The 19,615-nt window shown below is 47.2% G+C and overlaps 1 protein-coding gene across 3 annotated transcripts in view; it reads left to right on the top strand.

Moving 5' to 3' along the window:
- TP63 (tumor protein p63) overlaps positions 1-18,919 on the top strand; it is a 98,044-nt gene extending 79,125 nt beyond the window's left edge. For 2 of the 3 annotated variants that reach the window (XM_033068713.1, XM_033068714.1), the window contains 10 exons: positions 286-472; positions 2,129-2,244; positions 2,563-2,672; positions 2,920-3,056; positions 4,042-4,124; positions 5,055-5,191; positions 14,872-15,029; positions 15,920-16,064; positions 16,864-16,957; positions 18,177-18,919. In XM_033068713.1, the coding sequence (XP_032924604.1) occupies positions 286-472; positions 2,129-2,244; positions 2,563-2,672; positions 2,920-3,056; positions 4,042-4,124; positions 5,055-5,191; positions 14,872-15,029; positions 15,920-16,064; positions 16,864-16,957; positions 18,177-18,470 (1,461 nt within the window). In that variant the 3' untranslated portion in view covers positions 18,471-18,919. The remainder of the gene's footprint in view (positions 1-285; positions 473-2,128; positions 2,245-2,562; positions 2,673-2,919; positions 3,057-4,041; positions 4,125-5,054; positions 5,192-14,871; positions 15,030-15,919; positions 16,065-16,863; positions 16,958-18,176) is intronic. The other variant, XM_033068712.1, reaches the window with a different exon arrangement.
- Positions 18,920-19,615: the final 696 nt, after the last annotated feature.

Genomic DNA, 19,615 nt, shown 5'->3' with positions numbered 1-19,615 from the left:
CAAGAGAAATAAAGGCTTTATTTGTTCAAGTAAATGAAGTGCTCTTTATTTGAAGATTTTTGCCTTTGGGAAAACTAGGATGTAGATCTATGCTCTGCTGTTTTACGGCAGGTAAAGATCTAGGGATTCTGTCACTTCTGGATGCATGGCTTTTATGCAAACAAATGTAGTGCCCATGCAGTGGCTGGTGCTTCCAGTTACATGTGCAAAGCCATCTCCCTGTTCCTGGTGTGCCTTTGTCCCTGACTGAACTTCTGACTCTCTTTTGCTCTGTTCCTCATTCAGTATTCCACCGAACTGAAAAAGCTCTACTGCCAGATCGCCAAGACATGTCCCATCCAGATCAAAGTGATGACCCCACCACCTCAGGGAGCTGTCATCAGGGCTATGCCAGTCTACAAGAAAGCTGAACACGTCACTGAAGTGGTCAAACGCTGCCCCAACCACGAGCTGAGCCGGGAGTTCAACGAGGGTAAGGAGGGCAGTGCTGTGCTGGCAGCCCCTCTCCAGAGCTGCTTGGCTGAGGAGCGGCCACTGAGGGATGTGACAGCAGCTTCAGAGCACACCTTCTGGAAACAGACCTCCCTGTGACACCCTGTGCAGCTTTTTATTTCCTGTGCTTGGCAGGAAGGATCGTGCAGTGCTTTAGCTGTCCTTGGGAGGAAAGCACTGAAATAAACCTCGCGCCTGCCCAGGTCGGATGGATGTCTGTCCCCGTGGCAGGCACTGCCCCTCTGGCAGCCTTTCTCTGCTCTGCTTTTGCTCCTGCAACGAGAAGCAGCTGTTCTTGTGCTCAGGAATGAGCTTCCATGTTGCTGGGACAGGGATCTTGTAACAGGATGCAATATCATCTCCAGTCCTTATCCACGCCTCAAACACGGAGGGGCTGTTTATCTCTGGCAGGGTAATGTCAGTGCCAGCATCAACTGTAGGCAACGTTCTTCTACATGTAACACTCTCAGTTCAGTATTAATGTTTTAATCTTTTACTTCTCCCCATGTTAGTGAGGTAACAGCTGTTTTTAAAATGTCCTTTCGTTTTCTGCGAGCTCACAGGCTGGGTTCCATTTTGCCTTGGCCACTTGAGTTCACATAAGTTCACATGAGCATCTGTTTTATTCTACGTACATTATTTATCCCCTACTGTAAAAAAACCCGGTTGGTGTCAGTTAGCAAGATGTCTTAGGAGCCTGGATCCCATTGCTGGTTACAGTGCAGCCAGCTAGACAAGCCCCAGAAATAAGCAAAGACTTGGGAGTGTAAAATCAAGGTGGAGGAAGACAGTTCTTCAAAACAGTTTTTTTTTTTAATATTAAAAAATTCCTTTCTTTTGACAGGACTAGATTTATTGATGTTCATATTCAAAAATGGAGTTTTAAGAAAGAAGAAAATCTCTTAATTCTTATTCTGAAATAATTATTTCTGTAGAAATAGGCTGTATTTTGAGTGAGAAATTAAAAGTTACACACAAAAATTCATGGGATTATCCCATAGTAGGCTCCTCTCCTCAGAATGCAGTTGTATGTTGTAGAAAGAAAATTTGTAGGAAGGAGGATTTTAATTATTGGAAAGTGGCCTAGGAAACAAGATGATCGTGTTCCCTTCTGCTGCAAGCAAGCATGATTTTTTTCCAACTGACCATAAATTAAATGCATGTCTTGTTCCTTGAATCTTTTTTTTACGGATCAAGACTGATGGAAGAGAGCAAAGAGAGCTAGCAATTGATAGGAAAAGAGTAGGAATTGAGACTTGAGGGAATTTATTTTGTCTATGCATTAGAAGGCAGAAAATGAAGGCTTTCAGCTGTGTGAAAATCCAGCAGGAATTACCTGCTGGAAGAACTGCTGCGAGCCCAAATGTGAACTGAACAGCAGCTCACTTAGTCTTGGATCTTGGGAAGCCCTTGTTGAAGTTTAGCCACAGGTGTCCAGAGTGAGCTTGAGAAAACCTGTGTTGCCTTTGTCTGGCAGCAGGGATCTTGGGAAGGGATGCTTCAAGGGCTGGGAGGCAGCAGTGTGTGCTCTGATGGACCTCTGGGACCACGTACATCTCCCTTGATGGCAGATCTTGCCATCCTGTGTGTGACCTAACTTCTCTGAACAGCCTCTTTTCCCTCTTTGCTCTTGCAGGACAGATTGCACCTCCCAGCCACCTGATCAGAGTGGAAGGGAACAGCCATGCCCAGTATGTAGAAGACCCCATCACCGGGAGGCAGAGTGTGCTGGTCCCCTACGAGCCACCCCAGGTATGTTGTGAGCTGGAGCTGGTAGCATCCTGGCACACAAGGGATGGGGGTTGTGACTCTGGTCAAAGGAGTGGGAACCTTGGGCTTTCCCTGTCCTCATCACAATGAATCCCTTCTTCCTTTCTGTCACAAGTAAGCTGTGAAACACCCTCCTTACCCCTTGAGAGCAGGGCTTCTTCATTTCTTTTAAGGAGCTTTGTAGTGGCGGCCTATTTCATGCTGGTCCAACTGCAGCCCAGCTTGGGAAATACAAGAGCTTGGAAAAAGCAGAGCTTTCCATCCACCACCTGTTCTGCTCATCACCTTTGTCTCCCCCAGGTCGGTACTGAGTTCACTACAGTCCTGTACAACTTCATGTGCAACAGCAGCTGTGTTGGAGGGATGAACCGCCGCCCGATCCTCATCATTGTGACCCTGGAAACCAGAGAGTAAGTTGTGCAGCACCAGTGTAACCCTTCTACCTCCCCTTCCCCTTAGGCCAGCATCCTGTATCCTTAGGAGCAGCTTAATTTGAGAGGCTATAGGACATTTTTTAGATCTTTGCAGGTGGGAGTTGCCCAACACCTGGGAAATCCAGGCTGGGAAAAGGAAGGTGCACAGTGTGGTGTGAAGTTGAGGGGAGCTGCTGACCTGTATCAGATGCCAGCTGATGTTTGTCCTCACCTCTCTTCCCAGTGGGCAAGTCTTGGGCCGCCGGTGTTTCGAAGCCCGCATTTGTGCTTGCCCAGGCAGAGACCGCAAGGCAGACGAGGACAGCATCCGCAAGCAGCAAGTGTCTGACAGCACAAAGAATGGTGATGGTACGAAGCGCCGTAAGTAGCTGGCAGAGCTGGGCAGATTGCAGGTGGGGCTGACTCTGGGTGCTTGGCCACAGGGACAGAGTGCTGCTGTGCTGGGCTTGGAGGCAGGAGGGCGTTAGTCATCTGTTCTTCTGGGGTGAATCAGCCTAAGAACTGAGCTGGTGCTCATAAAGCAGTGTTTGACAGTCCTGGTTTGTGGGCTCCCTTGCAGCATTGCTGGTGTTAGATTAGCCCTGCCAGTGGTGGGTGGACAGGGTGTTTATTTGCCACCTTCCAATTGTATGTCTGGCACTCTAACCTTGTGAACTTTATTGCTTGTCTGGGGTCATGCTGTTATTCTTTGCTTCATCTAGCCAAGGTTCTGTGCTGTGGCAGGTGTCTTCCAGCCACTGGGATCTGGACTGAGGCTGCACACAAACCCTGATGTGCATCAGAGCTGCCCTGGCAAGCAACCTCTCTGTGCTCTGAAGAGAGTCAAGTCCTCACTGGACATGCAGGATGTGGAAATCCACCTTTGGTTTCCCCTGCACAGCAGGGTTGTGATGGGAGGCAGACAGCAGTGGGGCTTTGTTTTCTCGATAAGTTCTGCTCCCTGCCAATGGTCTCACCTTCATGGATCACTGATTCACCAATAACTTGTGAGCCCTGTAATAACAAAACTTTCTGTAACTTTCCTGTAAAGAGCCAGTGCTTGTTCTAAGTGTGGCTTGCCAGGGTTTGGTCATATATCCAGCACTCCTTGGCTGATGTTTTTCCCTGGATGCCATGACCAGCCAGCATCTGCAGTCATGTCTGCCTTAAGGAGCCAGGAGCTGCAAGGACAGCTCTGGAGTGGCTCAGGCAGAGATCCCTTCAGATCCCTACAGATCTGAGCTGGTCATGCACACTTCATTTCTCTTTTGTTTCTCTTTTTGCCTTTTTGTTCTTTGTATGCTCTTCCCCTCCCTTCCCCACTTTCCTTTTTTTTAATGGGATGCCTTTGGGGTTTCTCTTCCAGCTTTTCGACAAGGAACTCATGGCATACAGATGACATCTATCAAAAAAAGACGTTCCCCAGATGATGAGCTCTTGTACTTGCCTGTGAGTTCTCTTTATTTACCTTACCCTATGTTTAGTATCTTTGATGGTGACTTGAAGTTCACCTAGACTTCAGAGAGAGCTGAGGATGGGGTTGGGATGTGAAAGAATAATTTTTATTTTCTTTCATCCCATGAGTTACTAATTTTAAATACATATTTCAAATGAAAAAAAATTAAAATCCTGCTATGTGCTAAGAATGGCTTAGGTAAGGCATATGAGAATATCCCGGGGAATCTCTGTCCTGGTGGAAACACTGTCTTTGACATCTAGCTAGGTTTCCTCCTCTGTCATTTCTGGGTCTGTGGCACATGACCTTTGTCTAGAAAACTGGGTGTTGTCTTACTGATAGGTGGATTTCATGTGTATTGTAATTGTAATGCTGTGACAGAAGTGAAATATGATGTGTTAAGTGTAGACTCGGAAAGAGCAAGAAACGTCTCTAATTGGTCATTTAGCTCCGTCCTATGAGCCATGTTTAGTTGGATAAATCACAAATCTTGGAGGAGAAGGGAGAGCCAAACCCAGCTCCCAAATTTCTGTGCTGTCTTTTCTGAGGACATGTAAAAGATTCAGCACCAGATCTGCTTACATCTGAGACGAGTAAAGACATTTTCTGTCTAAATAGGTTGGATCAGATTGTTGCTTTTGGCTGGCATAGATTCCCCCTGAGCCATATGACAACCCCAAGATATTCATCAGCCTACAGTGTGAGATTGTCACTCTTCAGCATTATTTGCTGCACCTTTAGAACAAGGCTTAGCAGTTTTATTGTGTGAGCATCGTGTGTAAACAGCGTATTTGCATCCTGCTCTGGTTGTTTACCTGACATTATCTAACACTTTCTAAGGTGACTATCAGTAAGGGCTATAAATGCAGTCCTTTAAAGCTTTTCTTTCCCCCTCAACCCCCTTTCCTTTTCCTGTGATGCAGGTGAGGGGTCGGGAGACGTACGAGATGCTCCTGAAGATCAAGGAGTCCCTGGAGCTGATGCAGTACCTTCCCCAGCACACGATTGAGACCTACCGGCAGCAGCAGCAGCAACAGCACCAGCACTTGCTCCAGAAGCAGTGAGTACCCGTGTGCTTGTAGTGTCAGTGCAGTGGGGGAGAGAGGAGAGAGACACAGAAGGCTTCTGCACGGTTGCTCCCAGGGACACAGGGCTCAGCTGAGGGCAGAGCAATGGGACAGAGCAGTCCTCCTTGCCCAGGTGCATGTCCTGACTCTGGTTTTTCATCCCACATATTGCAACTTTTGGCCTTAGAGGGTGGAGGAGGATGGGCTCAGTGCCTCATTTCTGACTTCCAGCCAGAGCCCAAGGTGCAGCACAGCAAGGCAGAGCCATTGACAGCCTGTGGTCAGAAACCTGCTGTGTGTGCCTGTCCCATCTGGGGAGCACAGGCTGGGTGCACTCCTTTCCCATCGCTCCATGGGCATGGCAGCAAACATGGAACCATCTCCAGGGTATCTGTCTGACCATCTTGCTAAGAGTATTTAGAGGTGGGACTGTGAGCACGAGCTCAACCGAGTGCCTGGACCCCACTGCAGTGCATCTCTCATTGCAGGGCTGGTGCCTCAGTGGTACAACAATACTTCAGGTTGTTCAGCTATAAAACAGGCAGCTGGAAGCTGAGAGCAAAGCTGAAGCACAAAAAATTTCCTTTGTGGCAAGTGGGCACTTCAAAGATAGATTTTATTACACACTTTTAAAGTATTGTCAAGAACTGTACTTTGCCAGATGACTCTTCACATTGCTCATGGGAAAATTTCCATCCTTTCTGAGCTCGGCTCACCGGGCTGCACTGGGATTGCTCTGAGTGCTGTAAGTGTGAGGAGGATAGGGAAAAGAAAGGCTGAATAGGTGTCTGTGTTCCCAAACCTTTGCAGTCAGAGGCTTGGGCAGAGACTGACTTCCCATGGGCTGTGAGCAGTGTAATTCACGGGCATTGCTTCACCTGCTGTCTCGGGGGACAGAAAATAGCCCCGAGCTGTCGGTGGCTGCCAGCGGTAGTGCTTCGGATCCTGCACGTTCCTGCAGGGAAGCTCTGTCAGGAGGCTGTGGGTATAACTCATTCCTCTGCAGAGGTTAGCATGGGGCCAAGGCACCACATAAGTCCCACTTGAGCCTGTAGGGATTTATTTCAGTTCCTTGGCCTTGTCTCAGGACTTCTGCAATACCACAGCTTTCTGCCAGATCTCTGCATGTGTTCTCATTTTGACCTGTGTGTTTTTAGTGTCAGCTGGAGTCTTGTGGAGGTGTGAAAAAAGCCTTCTGCCAAAACGTCTGGAGCATCCAGGGGCTCTGGACTCTTTCTTGGGGCACTTAAAAATCTCATTATTATTATTTACTTTATCAGTCATCTGCACTGTTTGTATATACTATAGCTTGTATTTACTAGCTCCTAGGCATTGTGGCCTTTGCTGCTCATCTTCAAAGCTTCATCTGAACCACAGCATTTCAGCTGAGAAATGGTTTTGTAAGCAGAAATGGACAGCAGCAGATGACAGCTTTCCATTGGTGCTGACAGTTGGCTTTGCCATAATTACTTTTTTCATTCTTTCTATATCAGTAGGATGGGTTCTGGCAAATGAGGTAGGTATTTGCTTTAAGACCAGCATGTAGAAGTCCAGCCATTTAATTTAATGAAACTTCTTTTGGCATGTCTCCTGGCACTTGTCCAGTTATATACTCATTTTTCTCATTTGCTGAGTATGCTCAGATGCAAGGGAGAAAGATTAAGAGCTTTTAAGGGTGCCAGGAGTGTGGAGAAAAAATAACTTTCAGTATTTGTCTAGAACTGCTGCAGTTGTCTCTGCTGGCAGCCTGTGATCAAGCAGGGTCCTCTGTGCTGAAATGCAGGCAACAGTTCTTAGGTGCACTTTGGCTTTTGGTGCTTTTTTCTTAATAATCTATTTTATGACAATATCTGAAGGAATGTGTTCAGGGCAAAGGGATGTTTAGGCTGAAAAGACTCTAATATGCAATTGCACCCCAAAAAATTCAGATCTCAGAGTGAGAATGGGGAAAGCAGCTGCTTTGTAGGGAATGGTTTGGATAAGAGCAGCCTTGCATGGGAGCAGATTGCTGGGAGATGTCTTGCCACTGCTTCCTTGCCAGACTGGGCAGACTCAGGAGCACAGGGATTCCTTTTTCAATCTGTTCTGGCCTTTCACTTTATATGCAGGGATGTCCTTTAAAATTCGGGTCCCAGTTCACCTTCAGTTCAATGCTTGTGTGGAAAGTGGGAGCTGGGAAAGTGTGTGTGCTGTGACCAAGGTGGAATGTGTTGGAAGCTGTAGGTCCCAGCAGGGCTCTGTGGGAATGGAATGCTTGAAAGTTGCCTTTGGCTCTTCCCTCTCAAAATGGAGCAGCATCCACGTGTGCTCCAGAGTTGCACCTTGGTGGAAGAACTGCTGGATTTTTCAGTTTACTCTTCAGGGCAGTGATTAACATAGAAAAACCATCTAGGTGTGTGGAAAGAGTTTTCCCTGTCACTCCTACAACATGGAAAGCTTTATCATGTTTGAAGAGTAGAGAAAGCAAGGTTGAGATGATCATAGTGAAAGGTAGTTCTGAAAACATAAATCAGTCACTTTGGAAAACAGCTGTATACTGGCTCTCATGTACATACAGACCAGCACTGCATGTGACAGGCCAGCAGATGCAGCTGTCTGACTGTTCTGGAATAGAAAGGACAAATCTGGTGACAATTAGAATTCTTGTGTCCCACTAGATGATCAAAACACTGCAATGCTTCACATTGTGCTAGACCACAATATTTCTCTGTCTCATCTCCTCTCTCTGCTTGCTCCTTTGTGCATGGTTTTCTTCTATTTACTGTTATGCCAAATACCTTCATGATCATAGGTGGGAAGCTGTTGGGGTTTTTGATTCCAGTTTCTATGCTTCCTTTTTCACTGCCAAATCCTGGGGCCCATACTTGAACTGCAGCACACACATTTATTTAGAAGAGTTCACAGTCTACTACCATTTGTATAAAACAGATTTGCCAGCTGATTACTGCTGTGAGAGATGTCAGAGGTGCCTCATGCTTTGGGAAGGGAATGTTTCCTCATTACCCTGAAATATGTTTACCATCAGTGTTCCCAGGGAGCTACCTGCACAGTGTTTAAGGTTTTCACTAGGAAACACTTTTTCATATGGTGGGTTTCAGAACTATGAAACCCAGGTTTCAGAACTATGTGTATTTCAGTTACCTGCAGCAGAGAATCACAGATTTAAAGTTGGAAGGGACCCATAAAGTGCATAAGGAAGACCAAGCCCAACTCCTGTGATTGAAGGGTTTTCACAAAGTTGTCCAATGGCTACCAGAAAGGGAGCTCTTACATCCAAGTAGGGTTTTGTACCCCAGGAAAGATCTCTTTCCTATGAGCAGGGCTGCAGCTATGAGCCCACTGGCTGCCTTTCAGTCCAGTGAGCAGCACAACTCATTATCCAAATGAGAAGGAATTAACCTCATTAGTGAGCTGTCACAGAACTGAGCTATCCAATGCCTGGAGTGCTCCAGCTGAGCTGTGAGGATCCCAGTGCTTGCTGTTTTGGGAAGGGGGCTGGTGGGGAAGGTGTTCTTTGGACCTTCACCTCATTAATCTCGCTTTTGCTGTGAAAGCTAACAGTGGGTTTTTGCATGGTTTGGTTTTGTAGTGCTGTGCTTGCATGTGAACTCCAGGCACCTGGATAGTGTTCTCACTACAGAATGGCCAAGGTGAAAGGAGCCAAGTAAAGTGCTTTGTGGATTGAGGATACCGTGCCCTCTGCATCAGCTGGTGGCCCCAGGGACACCTCAGCTTTTCCAAGGGGAGTAGTAGAGCTGTAATTAGTATAGCCAATAGGCACTGTTCTCCCTCTCTAGCACCAGCTTCTAGTTTTTATGTGACTGTAGTTAGAAGTGGACTCAATGGAAGCTGCTGCTCCTTTTTCCCTCTGATTGAATGCTTTTGTTCCTCCTCTATTTGTCACTTGAAACATTATCAGGGCCTTATTTGTACCCATGAGACTAGGACAGAATCAGATTTCCCTATCAAATGGTTGTTCTCCCTTCCTTGCCAAGTACTCACTTGTGCCTGGGGCTTTCCAGCTTCCTAAATCTCCTTGTTACATACCCTCACTGTAGGTGCTAAGACATCTTTTTTTTCCCTTTTTTGAAAGCCCATACTGTGATCATGAAGGTGGAAAGTGACTGTTTCTCTCTTGGTGGCTGGCAAAGGGTCCTGTACATTCATCTTTTTCTTTTCTCTGGTTCCTTCTTTACAGTCTCCTTTCGGCCTGCTTCAGGAATGAACTCACGGACTCAAGGAGAGACCCTCCCAAACAGACCGAGGCCATCCTAAAACATTCCAGCCCCCCAAACCCATCAGTATATCCATAAACCAAACTGACAGGGTCACTTTGCCCAGCAGGACTAGGAACAGTGGGGCAAATACACAGCCTGATAGCAGCAGAGTGAATAGTGAGAGTAAACTGAAGGGACTCAAACTTTGCAATAACAACAGACACTTCTACAGACCTCTTACTGTAGCCCATAGCATTGAGAGGTCAGGAACCATGATGTTGTCTGTCTTGGTGTAACTTTTTTTTCCCTTGTTTTTGTAATGTGTCGATACTTTCTTCTTACTTCTGTATTTGTGAAGCTTGGCAGGGTTTCTCTGAGCAGGTCTCAATTTTAAAATGCCTTTTGTCCTGTTTAAGTTAAAAATGTATCTGTGGGCTGGGGGGACAGGAGCAGAGGGTGTGTGTTTAAATGGTCTGTGATAGTCAATTTGGTCTGTTTTAGTTGCTGGTCATGCACTAACAGTGTAAGTAACTGATGTATTTGTACTGCTGGACAGGGAGAGGTAATAATTGTATCAATTGGCACTGCTAAGAAATCAATTTACTTTTTTTCTGTGGAAATGCCCTCAACTTTGTCATCATGAGTTATTTCCACTTATTTACAACCTTAAAAGGGTCTGATGTAAAGTACATCGAAATTATAAGGAAGACTTTGACTTTGCACCAGCTCTGCTGACATTGATCCAGCTTTACTGAACTTAGGGAGTTCTTCCCAGCTCTGGGCTCAATCCAAGTGGTGGGCTGAACCGCCCAAGTTGAATGTGTGGTAGAATTGTAATGATTATCCATGTGTGCCCAGTGTCTCTGACCCTTTGCAGCTCAGAGTGTAAAGGGTAAGTGTCCAAAACTCTCTGCCCTACCTGTGGAAAGGGGTTGGAGCTTGCCTCTTTCCTTACAGATGTTCAGAAGTTATTAGATGGTGCCTTAACATTTTCATCAATCCTACTATCTCTTGCCCCATCTCTCCAAGCCCCATAGTTCAAAGGAAAGCAGTGCCATCACATGTTGCATTTGATTCAGCCAAGTGGCCTCAGGCCAAGTCCACCTTGCCCATTAATCCTGCAGCCCCAGAGGGTCTTGCCAATTGTGTCTGTGAACTGTAAATGCAGCCCAGACATAGGATTCTGTTTGGCACTGTTTTCTGTTCTTCCAGTGAAGGTTTGTTCCTGGATTTTTGCATTGTCTGCTTCTGGATGGCAGTATGGATGTACTGTGACAGGGAAATGCTGATCTGTATCTAGAGCACTGCTCCTGTCAGCAAGTTTGGGGAGGGAGCCCACCAAAAGATAGAAGGCATCCACAGCCTGCACTGGAAGATTCCAATTCATCATTTGGTGTGGCCTCTAGGAAATGCCTTGTACTGTAATGGGCAATATAACATCTCAGACTTCCACTAAACATGAATGTAAATTATTTGGATCCTGCTGTTTTCTGGAAAGCCTTTCTGATTTGTCCCACTTGGCTATAAGAGGATAATTGCGGTGCTGATCTTAGTGGTGACTTGATTTGCTTTCCAACTACCAGGTGGTTATATTAGAAGGTGCTATTCTTTTTTTCTTTTATCAAATACCTGGAGCTGAAAGCAATTGGAGTTGCTTTGTAGTCTGTCCTCTGCAGATAAAATGAAAACTTTTTCCCAGCTGTCTTTTCATTGCTTCTTTGCCACCTCTGTGTCTTCAGGAAAGTAAGCCTTTTCCTTTCAAGGAATAACCAGGTGGACTAACTGGACCTTATCAGGTAGTCAGGTTATATCAGTCTGTGTCAACTACTTGATATATATCCCTGTATTACAGCCCCATTTCCTGGAGAGCAGATTGCATCCACGGCCTGCCTTGAGAAATTCTCATACCTGAAATCTAAGGGGAGTCATTATTGCCAGCCCTGTCCCTGTGGTGTAGTTCCTGTCTGCCCAGTAACTACTGGAGCTCCTCCTTTCCGTGCTCCCAGTGAGGTACCAAGCCTCCAAACCACTGGAGTGATTGAAAAGATGCACTGTTAATTGCTTTAGAATAGCAGCAGTTTGGGATGTGGGGAGCAAGGCATCTCTCTGCTTTTTAGCATCCTGCTCCTTCATGGGAGCAGGTGAATGAAACTGAGCATCATCTGTGCCACTTGTGTGCCATTACTAGACTACATCAGTGACACCCAGTGTTATGCAGCCCTGTGGGAAACCTTGCTTTAAAAACCATTGTCCATGAGCACATTGGCCTCGTGTGAACCTGGGATGTGATCCTTGGTGTTGCTTCTGAGGGAGGGCAGACACAGAACTGGACAGCTCTGATTCTGTTGCTGTGTCTCTGCACTGACTGGCTCTGGATCTGCAGGGACAGCAAACTGTAGGCACAGGAGCTTGGGTGAAATCTTAAACTCTGAGCCTGAGTTGCCCAATTGCACTTAATGAATCTTTGATGTCATTTAAGGCTGCTTACCTGGCTGTGTGCTCTTCTAGTGGACAAGGACTCTGGTCTGCTCAATCAGTTAGTTGGTCTGTCCCAGCAGTTTGCTGCCTCTGGTGAAGGGCTCATATCCAGTGAGCAGGGAAAATGTAGAGTTATAAGAGACTGTGAACTGAACTTTGTTCACATGTGGGACAAGGAAGTTCCTTCCTGACCTCTTGAAATGATCAGTGTATGCCTTGAAGCATGAGAGACTGATTGCCCTCGTATGAGCTTGCATAACTACAAATGTTATTTGCTAAATAATTACATAGCCTCTTGAAGAGAGAAAACTCAGTTGCAGAATGTGACTCAGTGCCTTTTGTATCAGACTGTTCCAAGAAATATAATAGTCTCTTAATTGAAGTCCTTATACCTTGATATTAAAATGCATTTCATTGGCATTGGTATCAAAGAAATGTTAATAATGCTCTGACTTCTAATCTTTCTTGAGACTTAGTAAGTACAATTTTAATGAAAATCACTGTGCATGATGTTCTTATATCTGTTTTTAAAAATTGAGGAAAAAAGCAGTATATTTTAAATGGATCCTTAAACACCATGTAGTCCTTGTGCTTAAAACCAAAAACATTTTCTTGTGTTTCTAAGGCTCTTGCTATATTGATGTGTGACATTCATTTTCAATAAAATTTTGCATCTTGGTTTATCTTGCGACTTCTTTTTTTAGATTACTTTCTGTAGGTCTTTTAAATATCTGCTCATGTGATGGAATGGCTTAGTTGAAAATAGTGTGGGTACAAAGAAAAAAGCTTTTGTTTTCTGTTTTATTCCCTTGAACTTGATTGTGTTAATCTTCACTCTTATGAGTATGAATGAGATAAGAGTGGAGCTATATGTTAATAAGTATGCGTTTCTTTTCTACAGTGTTTTCTAAACTTCTGGGTTGGCTTGTGTTTAATTGGTTTTTGTTTTTCTTTTACCCCCAAAGTATTTTGTAGTCTCCTAATTAGCTTTGCTGAGATCACTATTAGTGGTGGAGAGGGCAAAGATAGGCCCACTGCTGACCTCAAACAGTGCAACTCAGTGTCTTTTGGGAAGCCTTTGTTGATTTGATTTGGAATTTTGCTGTGTTCATTGACCTTGCAGTCACTTGCAGATCATGCAGATTTTGCCATAAGAGACTCTTCAGGTGTGTATTAATTGCAGCTGAAGCTCAGTTGAGATAAGTGCCTGAAACCATGAAGTAGGAATACTCATGGTCCTAAATCCAGAAGCCTTTTAGGCTAAGGGTGGTGTCGACTTGAATTTCATGGCTGGCCTCAACTTTCATAATTGGGGAATTGAAATCTCAGATCTGAATCATTCCCTTCACTCTGAAAAGTTGGTTCTGAACTTCATGGCTCGGTTTCACTTCCCCTTGGGAGTTGCTGCCATTGTTAATATTAATTTGTGAAGCTTCTTGTGCTTTCCACTTCCTTGAGTCTGTGAAGTTTGCTGGATCTTGTCCTGCATCTTCACTGCCAAAGGACAGTTCACACCCTTCTGCACCTCCTGTAATTGTGTAATTAGGTAACATTTCTTCAGGGCCTTAGATACTCTAGCCTGTTAGCATAGATGCTTTCTCCACCCAACACTGCAAGCCTTGAAAGTGCAGGAAGCTGGAGACAATGTAATTGTATGGAACTTGACCTTGAATGCTTAAGGTTTTAATAAATCGTCTAGGATAAGACTTTTCTTTCCTTTTAGACTTTGCTTATTTGGAATAATAATTACTCTATTTGCATAGAAGAAAAGCCAGTTCCCAGGAATTGGTGCAACCAGTTATACCCAGATGGGAACAAGTTTCCCAGTGGGAAGTAAGATGGGAATGTGCCCTTGGCCACTCACCATGGGGTCAGTGGGATCGGAGTCCTGGGCTCTGTGGCGAGCTGGGCGACCTCTGCTCTGCAGGGTGGCCATGGCTTGGGGGTCCTTGTACCTGGCAAGTGTGGGGAGGCAGGCACATTTCCCAAACCTTTGCCCAGTCCTACAAATGCCCCTGGTGTCAGAAAAACCTGTTCCCTTGTGGCACGGCGGTGCTGTGCTGGTTGTGCTGTTGGACCAGCTTTAATGATAATTTTCTGCATATCCCACGTAAGACCCCACTCCAGATGGGATGCCGCAGCCAAAACTCGATCTGGGAGCTGGGCTGCTGTTCAGCCTTGGCAGTCTGGATCACTTACATGGCAGGATTGCAGCTGGGACCCCTGGGGCTGGGCAGCAGGGAGCTCTGGCAAGCCTCTCTGGCCCACTCCATGAGTATGCTGGATGGAGCTTGAGGCTGGATGGACTTGAGGGAGGCTAGTGCTGTTGTCAGGTGGTAGCAGGAACCTGATCCTCTTTGCAAGCAGCCTGCAGGGTTTGGATAGCAGGTTCGCCTTAACACCAGCAAAAGCTGCCTGTCGGCATCCCAGGCAGCTCTGACTGTCTCACTGGTGGTCCCTGGAGTGCATGGAATCTGTCTTGAGCAAGGAGCCTCTGGCACCTGAGAATGGCCTGGTTATATGAATAACTAGGAATTTTGGAAAAAATAAGGTGATAGGCATGACCCTATCTGAAAACTGTTTCTGCAGTCAGGTTTCAGGAGCGTTTAGGATGGTTTGAGATGGTTTCCTCAGTTCTTGTTTCTATGAAAAAGTCTTTGACCACAAGAAGAGTTCTTGGCAGATGTTTGCTGGCTTTCTGTATATTCTTTTCAACTGAATAACTTGCATAGACACTTCTCCTTAAATAAAAAAGTTTCAACCAAAAGTTAAGCTTTCCTTTTTTTGGTATTTCACTTTTTTTTAAGTGCTGGGAATATCTGGGAAACCTCTCATTTCCTGTTGATTCATTCTCCAGTGATCTTTATCTGTGATGCTCCTATGGTGTCAGTGATTTCAGTGCCCATGTAGACCCTTGAGTGCACACTCTCAACACCCTGCTCCTGTGATCCCTGTCCTAACATCTCCTTGGTTTGCAGGACCTCCATGCAGTCGCAGTCCTCCTATGGCTCCAACTCTCCACCACTCAGCAAAATGAACAGCATGAACAAGCTGCCCTCGGTCAGCCAGCTCATCAACCCCCAGCAGCGCAATGCCCTGACCCCAACCACCATCCCCGACAGCATGGGAACCAACAGTAAGAAACTCTTATTCCTCCTTCTCCTGTTCTCTGCGTGCTCCCTGCTAGTCTGGACAAGGAGACTTGGCATCTCTGCGTGGCTAGTGTTAAGCTGGAGAGCCTGGAGATATTCGCCATAAACCTGCGGAGCCAAATAAATATTGCTCACTGATGTGCCACGGGGCAAGGCTTCAGCATCCTGCCCAGAGCCTCACAGGGTGAACAGAGCTGCTGCTTGCTGCAGATCTAGCTGGCTGCGCTGTCCTCTGGCTTTGGAGACTCGTTTCTTCTTCCTTTCCCAGCAGAGATGCAAACGTTGGCAACATTTTTTCCCTCAGTTCAATTAAGAAAGTTCTTAATTTCAAAGGAAACATCTTGCAGTTCTGTTCCTCCTGGCTGCTGCTGTGTGCTCAGCAGCCCTGTAAATCCAGGATGACAGACATGGTTCTGGGGCCTGAGTTTTGTTGAGGAATTTTTGGTTGGTGTTTTGTTTTTTAATTTATTTCAAAACAGCTGGACTCTTGCCCACACCTGTTGCTGAGCCCCTTCTGGTGCTCTTGCTGTCTCTGAAAACAAAGCTGTTGGCTGCTGTATTAGGTTACTCTGCTGGCTGTGTCCTGCTCCTCTCCTGTGGCAGGGCAAGCCAGGGTTTCTGTCCAGCCTGTCTGGGAGGGAAGGTGACGTGACGGTGGCACTTTCTCCTGTGATGGGAGAGCTCCAGAAGGATTGTGTGTCATCTGGTCCTTGGCCCTGCCTGAAAACTCTCATGAGCTCGCCCTGTGCAGGGTTTTACAGGGATTTCAGGCTGCTTCAGCTGTGGGTGCTGTCCTTGGGTGCCGTGCTGGGGGCGAAGCTGGGGTCTGGGCATGCCTGGGTAACAATGTGCTCCTCCTTCTTCTCTCCTCCAGTTCCCATGATGGGCACCCACATGGCCATGACCGGTGACATGAATGGCCTCAGCCCCACGCAGGCGCTGCCTCCTCCCCTCTCCATGCCTTCAACGTCCCACTGCACCCCCCCTCCTCCATACCCCTCAGACTGCAGCATCGTCAGGTGAGCGGGAGCAGGCTGGCCCGGCACACTGCCCACACGAGGGGAGCAGAGCCCTTGGCTCAGGAGCCTGAATGATCCTGGAGCACTGGATCCCACTGGGCCCTTGGCAGTCCCAGGCTGGCACCCTCTGGGCACTGAGCCTCAAATCCCCACCTCTGAGCAGTGAGAGAAACAGGGACGTTAGGACTGCAAGAAGGCTGAGGGATGCAGCATCTGTTGGACTGGTGGAGTTTGAGGGTGCCAGGCTGTCTTGCAAATATTTCTTGTTTTTCCTTTTTTCCCCTCTGGCCACTTGCCAAGCTGTGGCTGGAGTCAGAAGCCCCTTTGTGAGATTAAACCAGTTGAAAGATGCTGCCCATAAATGAAGGAACCCTTTACACTTAGGGAAGAATGTGCTGATTGGCAGTGCTTGATGTGTCTGAACCCTAGATCCCACGCCTTGCTGAAGCCCTCTGTGCATGCACCAGGCTGCTGTGGGCTCAGCCACCTTCTGGGTGCCATGACCTGACAGGAGGGGTCTGTGTGAGCCCTCCTGCCTCAAGACCCAGGCTGTGCAGCACCAGCTCTTGACTAAGGCAGGATGCTGCCATGAGGGCTGTCTGCTGGGTGCTGAGCAATGTTTGATGTGGCAGCAATGTGGCTTGCTGGCCTGGGATGTCTTGGAGGAGGTCAAGCCAAGGGTGAAAGCTTTGTTTCCTGTTGCTGCAGATTGGCTGAGTGTTTGGGTTTTCTGTGGTTTGGGCTGTTGCAGCCAGGGTGATCCTATTTTCTCTCTCCTTCCTTCCTTCCTCCTCTGCAGCTTCTTAGCGAGGTTGGGCTGCTCATCCTGTGTGGATTATTTCACGACCCAGGGGCTGACCACCATCTATCAGATTGAGCATTACTCCATGGATGTAAGTAACTCCTCACCATTTCCTTTGTTTGCACTCTTGGCCCTGCTTTAGGATCAGGTCAGAAATCCAGACTCAGTATACTTTTATATTTACATGATTAGTTTGATTTAAGGCTGTTGTACATAGAGAAGAGAGGTTGTGAGGTGAAGAGAGGCTGGACTTGGGGCCAGCACTGTAAGTGCCTTGCCGGCACAAAGAGTGTCTCCCCTTCCCCAGCTCTGTCTGAGCCCCCAAAGCGGCCCCAGCCCACACGCCTGTTAATTTTGTAAGGCTCGGTTTCAGTTTACACCTCACTTGCCTGCAGACAAGTAGAAGTGGTCTGCATTTTTCCCTCACTGCTTCTGTTTTCTGGCCTTAATCATCTTCCCTTGCCACTGGCATCTCATCCCTGTTTGTTGTTTTCCCTTTTTTTTTTCTTGCATGGCTTTTGCTGCGGGGTTGTTGCTTTCTCTCCAGGACCATTGCTCTCTTCTGAGCTGGCTGTCCCATTTTTTCCCCCCAAGACTTTGGGAGACTGTGGTGCTTTTGCTCTCTAGCATGGGCTGCCTTCCTTCTGCTGCTGCTCTGATTAGAAAAACTGACCCAAATTAACTGAAGTTGGTTGCTAATTTTTTCAGAAGCTGATACCACATATCCCAGACTTTAGGTAATACAACCCTCAGGTCTTGCAGCAGGAATTATAGGGCCTCAATGTGCAAGTTTTCTAAGGCTATGTGTCTGTTATTAAATTTAGTTATGTTTAATGTAATTAAGACAGTTCCTATAGTCACACCCAGAGCTCTGAATACTGGAGCTCAGGCTTGGTTTCTGAAATCCTTTTGCAGGCTTTGAAATAAACATAGAAATTTTCAAAGCCATTGGCCTTCAGCAGCTCAGCATCCCCCACCACTGACAGCCAGCACATCTCCCTGAGACTGCCTTGAATGCCTTGCAGTCCAGTTAAGCTTCTAGCTTTAGGTCACCATGTTTTACACATGAGCAAGTGTTTTGTGCAGCTTTAAAATAGACTTTGTGCCTTCAAAACAGACCATTGCTGCCTGCTGGCCACACGTGCCTGTTCCAGAGTGAACCACCACTTCCAGGAGTAGTGGTTTGTCTGCTGCTGTGCATCGTGCCCACCTGGGTTTTGGCAGCTTTGGTGGTGCTTGGTGGCCCAGAGGTTTTGTGTTCGCTCCTGGAGCCCGGGTTCCCCTGCTAAGCCCTGCGCCTTTCCTTGCAGGATCTGGTGAGCCTCAAGATCCCAGAGCAGTTCCGCCATGCCATCTGGAAGGGCATCCTGGACCACCGGCAGCTCCATGACTTCTCCCCTCCCCACCTGCTGCGCACCCCCAGCGGCGCCTCCACGGTGAGCGTGGGCTCGAGCGAGACGCGCGGGGAGCGGGTCATCGACGCCGTGCGCTTCACGCTGCGCCAAACCATCTCCTTCCCGCCCCGCGACGACTGGAATGACTTCAACTTCGACATGGACGCCCGGCGCAACAAACAGCAACGCATCAAAGAGGAGGGGGAGTGAGCCCCGCGGGCCCCCTCCACCCCGCCCCGGCCACGAACTGCTCAGCCCTTCGTTTGTCTTCCTTCTGCTTGGTATTGCACCCCCGGACAGAGGGCGGAGGGAACCTTCTTGCTCACTCTGCTAGGTCGTGCCCTGGGTGCTGTCTAGCTCGTGCTCCTGGACTGCAGCCTCCACCCCAGCTCTCGCGAGGGGAAGAGCTGAGCCAAGGGGGAAGGCGGGTGGTATTTCCTTGAAAACCATTGACCTTCTTGAGAAGGCCAAATTGTTCTGTGTTTTCCTTTGGGGAGAGGGCTTCTTTTCTCAACTTTTGAATCTTCACACACCTTGTAGGTGCCCTGACTTGTAAACGTGTTTCTCCCACCCAGCAATCCCATTTTGAAAAGCAGGAAGGTTAAAGTAAAATTCTAAAAAACCAAAAAAAAAACCCCAAAAACTGGAAAAAACCCCAAGCAACCAGGCGCGCTCGAACAACACAACCAAATGCAAAAAACCCAAAGTAATTCAACCCTGAACTGACAGTTTATTTGAAAAATCAATGGGAATTGGTCTGCTGAACATCGCACTCGAACAGCCTCCTCCCCTGGAGCCGAGTGCTCTGTTCCTCTGTAATATTCTCCAGCGGAGACAACACATGCACTTTGCTGGGCAGGCCAGTGCTGACAGCACCTGCATCCCATTTTTTCCTTTTCCCTCACCTTCTCTGGAAAAACCAAGCCTGCTCTCTCTTGTTTTGGGTATGCATTCATATGTGTGTCCTGGTTTGCTCCGCTCAAGCTCGGAGGTGTAAATAAAACTACACGTTGCTCTTGCATTCTGCCCCCAGCGAGAGATTTACCCATGCTGTGGAATACTACTGAAATTTAAGCTGTAGGATTAGGCTTTGCCACACATGCAGCCTGGCTAGTTTAGCATAAGGATTTGCCCACCTAGCCTCCAGTTAAATGGAGGAACGAGAACTGCACACCGGTTTGCAGGACCTCAGCTATGCTAAACTCAGACAGCCTTTTGCTTAGACTATGCTGGATTGGTTTCCTCCCAAGTAAAGAAGACCTGTCTTTAGATCTGTCTGTAATGGGTTGGAACCTGTTGTGGTTGTTGCTATAGGTTAAGTGACAAGCAACTAGAAGAGAGTCAAAAAATAGCCC

The sequence above is a fragment of the Catharus ustulatus genome, chromosome 10, assembly GCF_009819885.2.
Source record: "Catharus ustulatus isolate bCatUst1 chromosome 10, bCatUst1.pri.v2, whole genome shotgun sequence".
Taxonomy (NCBI): domain Eukaryota; kingdom Metazoa; phylum Chordata; class Aves; order Passeriformes; family Turdidae; genus Catharus; species Catharus ustulatus.
Note: the sequence above shows the minus strand (reverse complement) of the source record. Positions and strands in the feature narration are given on the sequence as shown.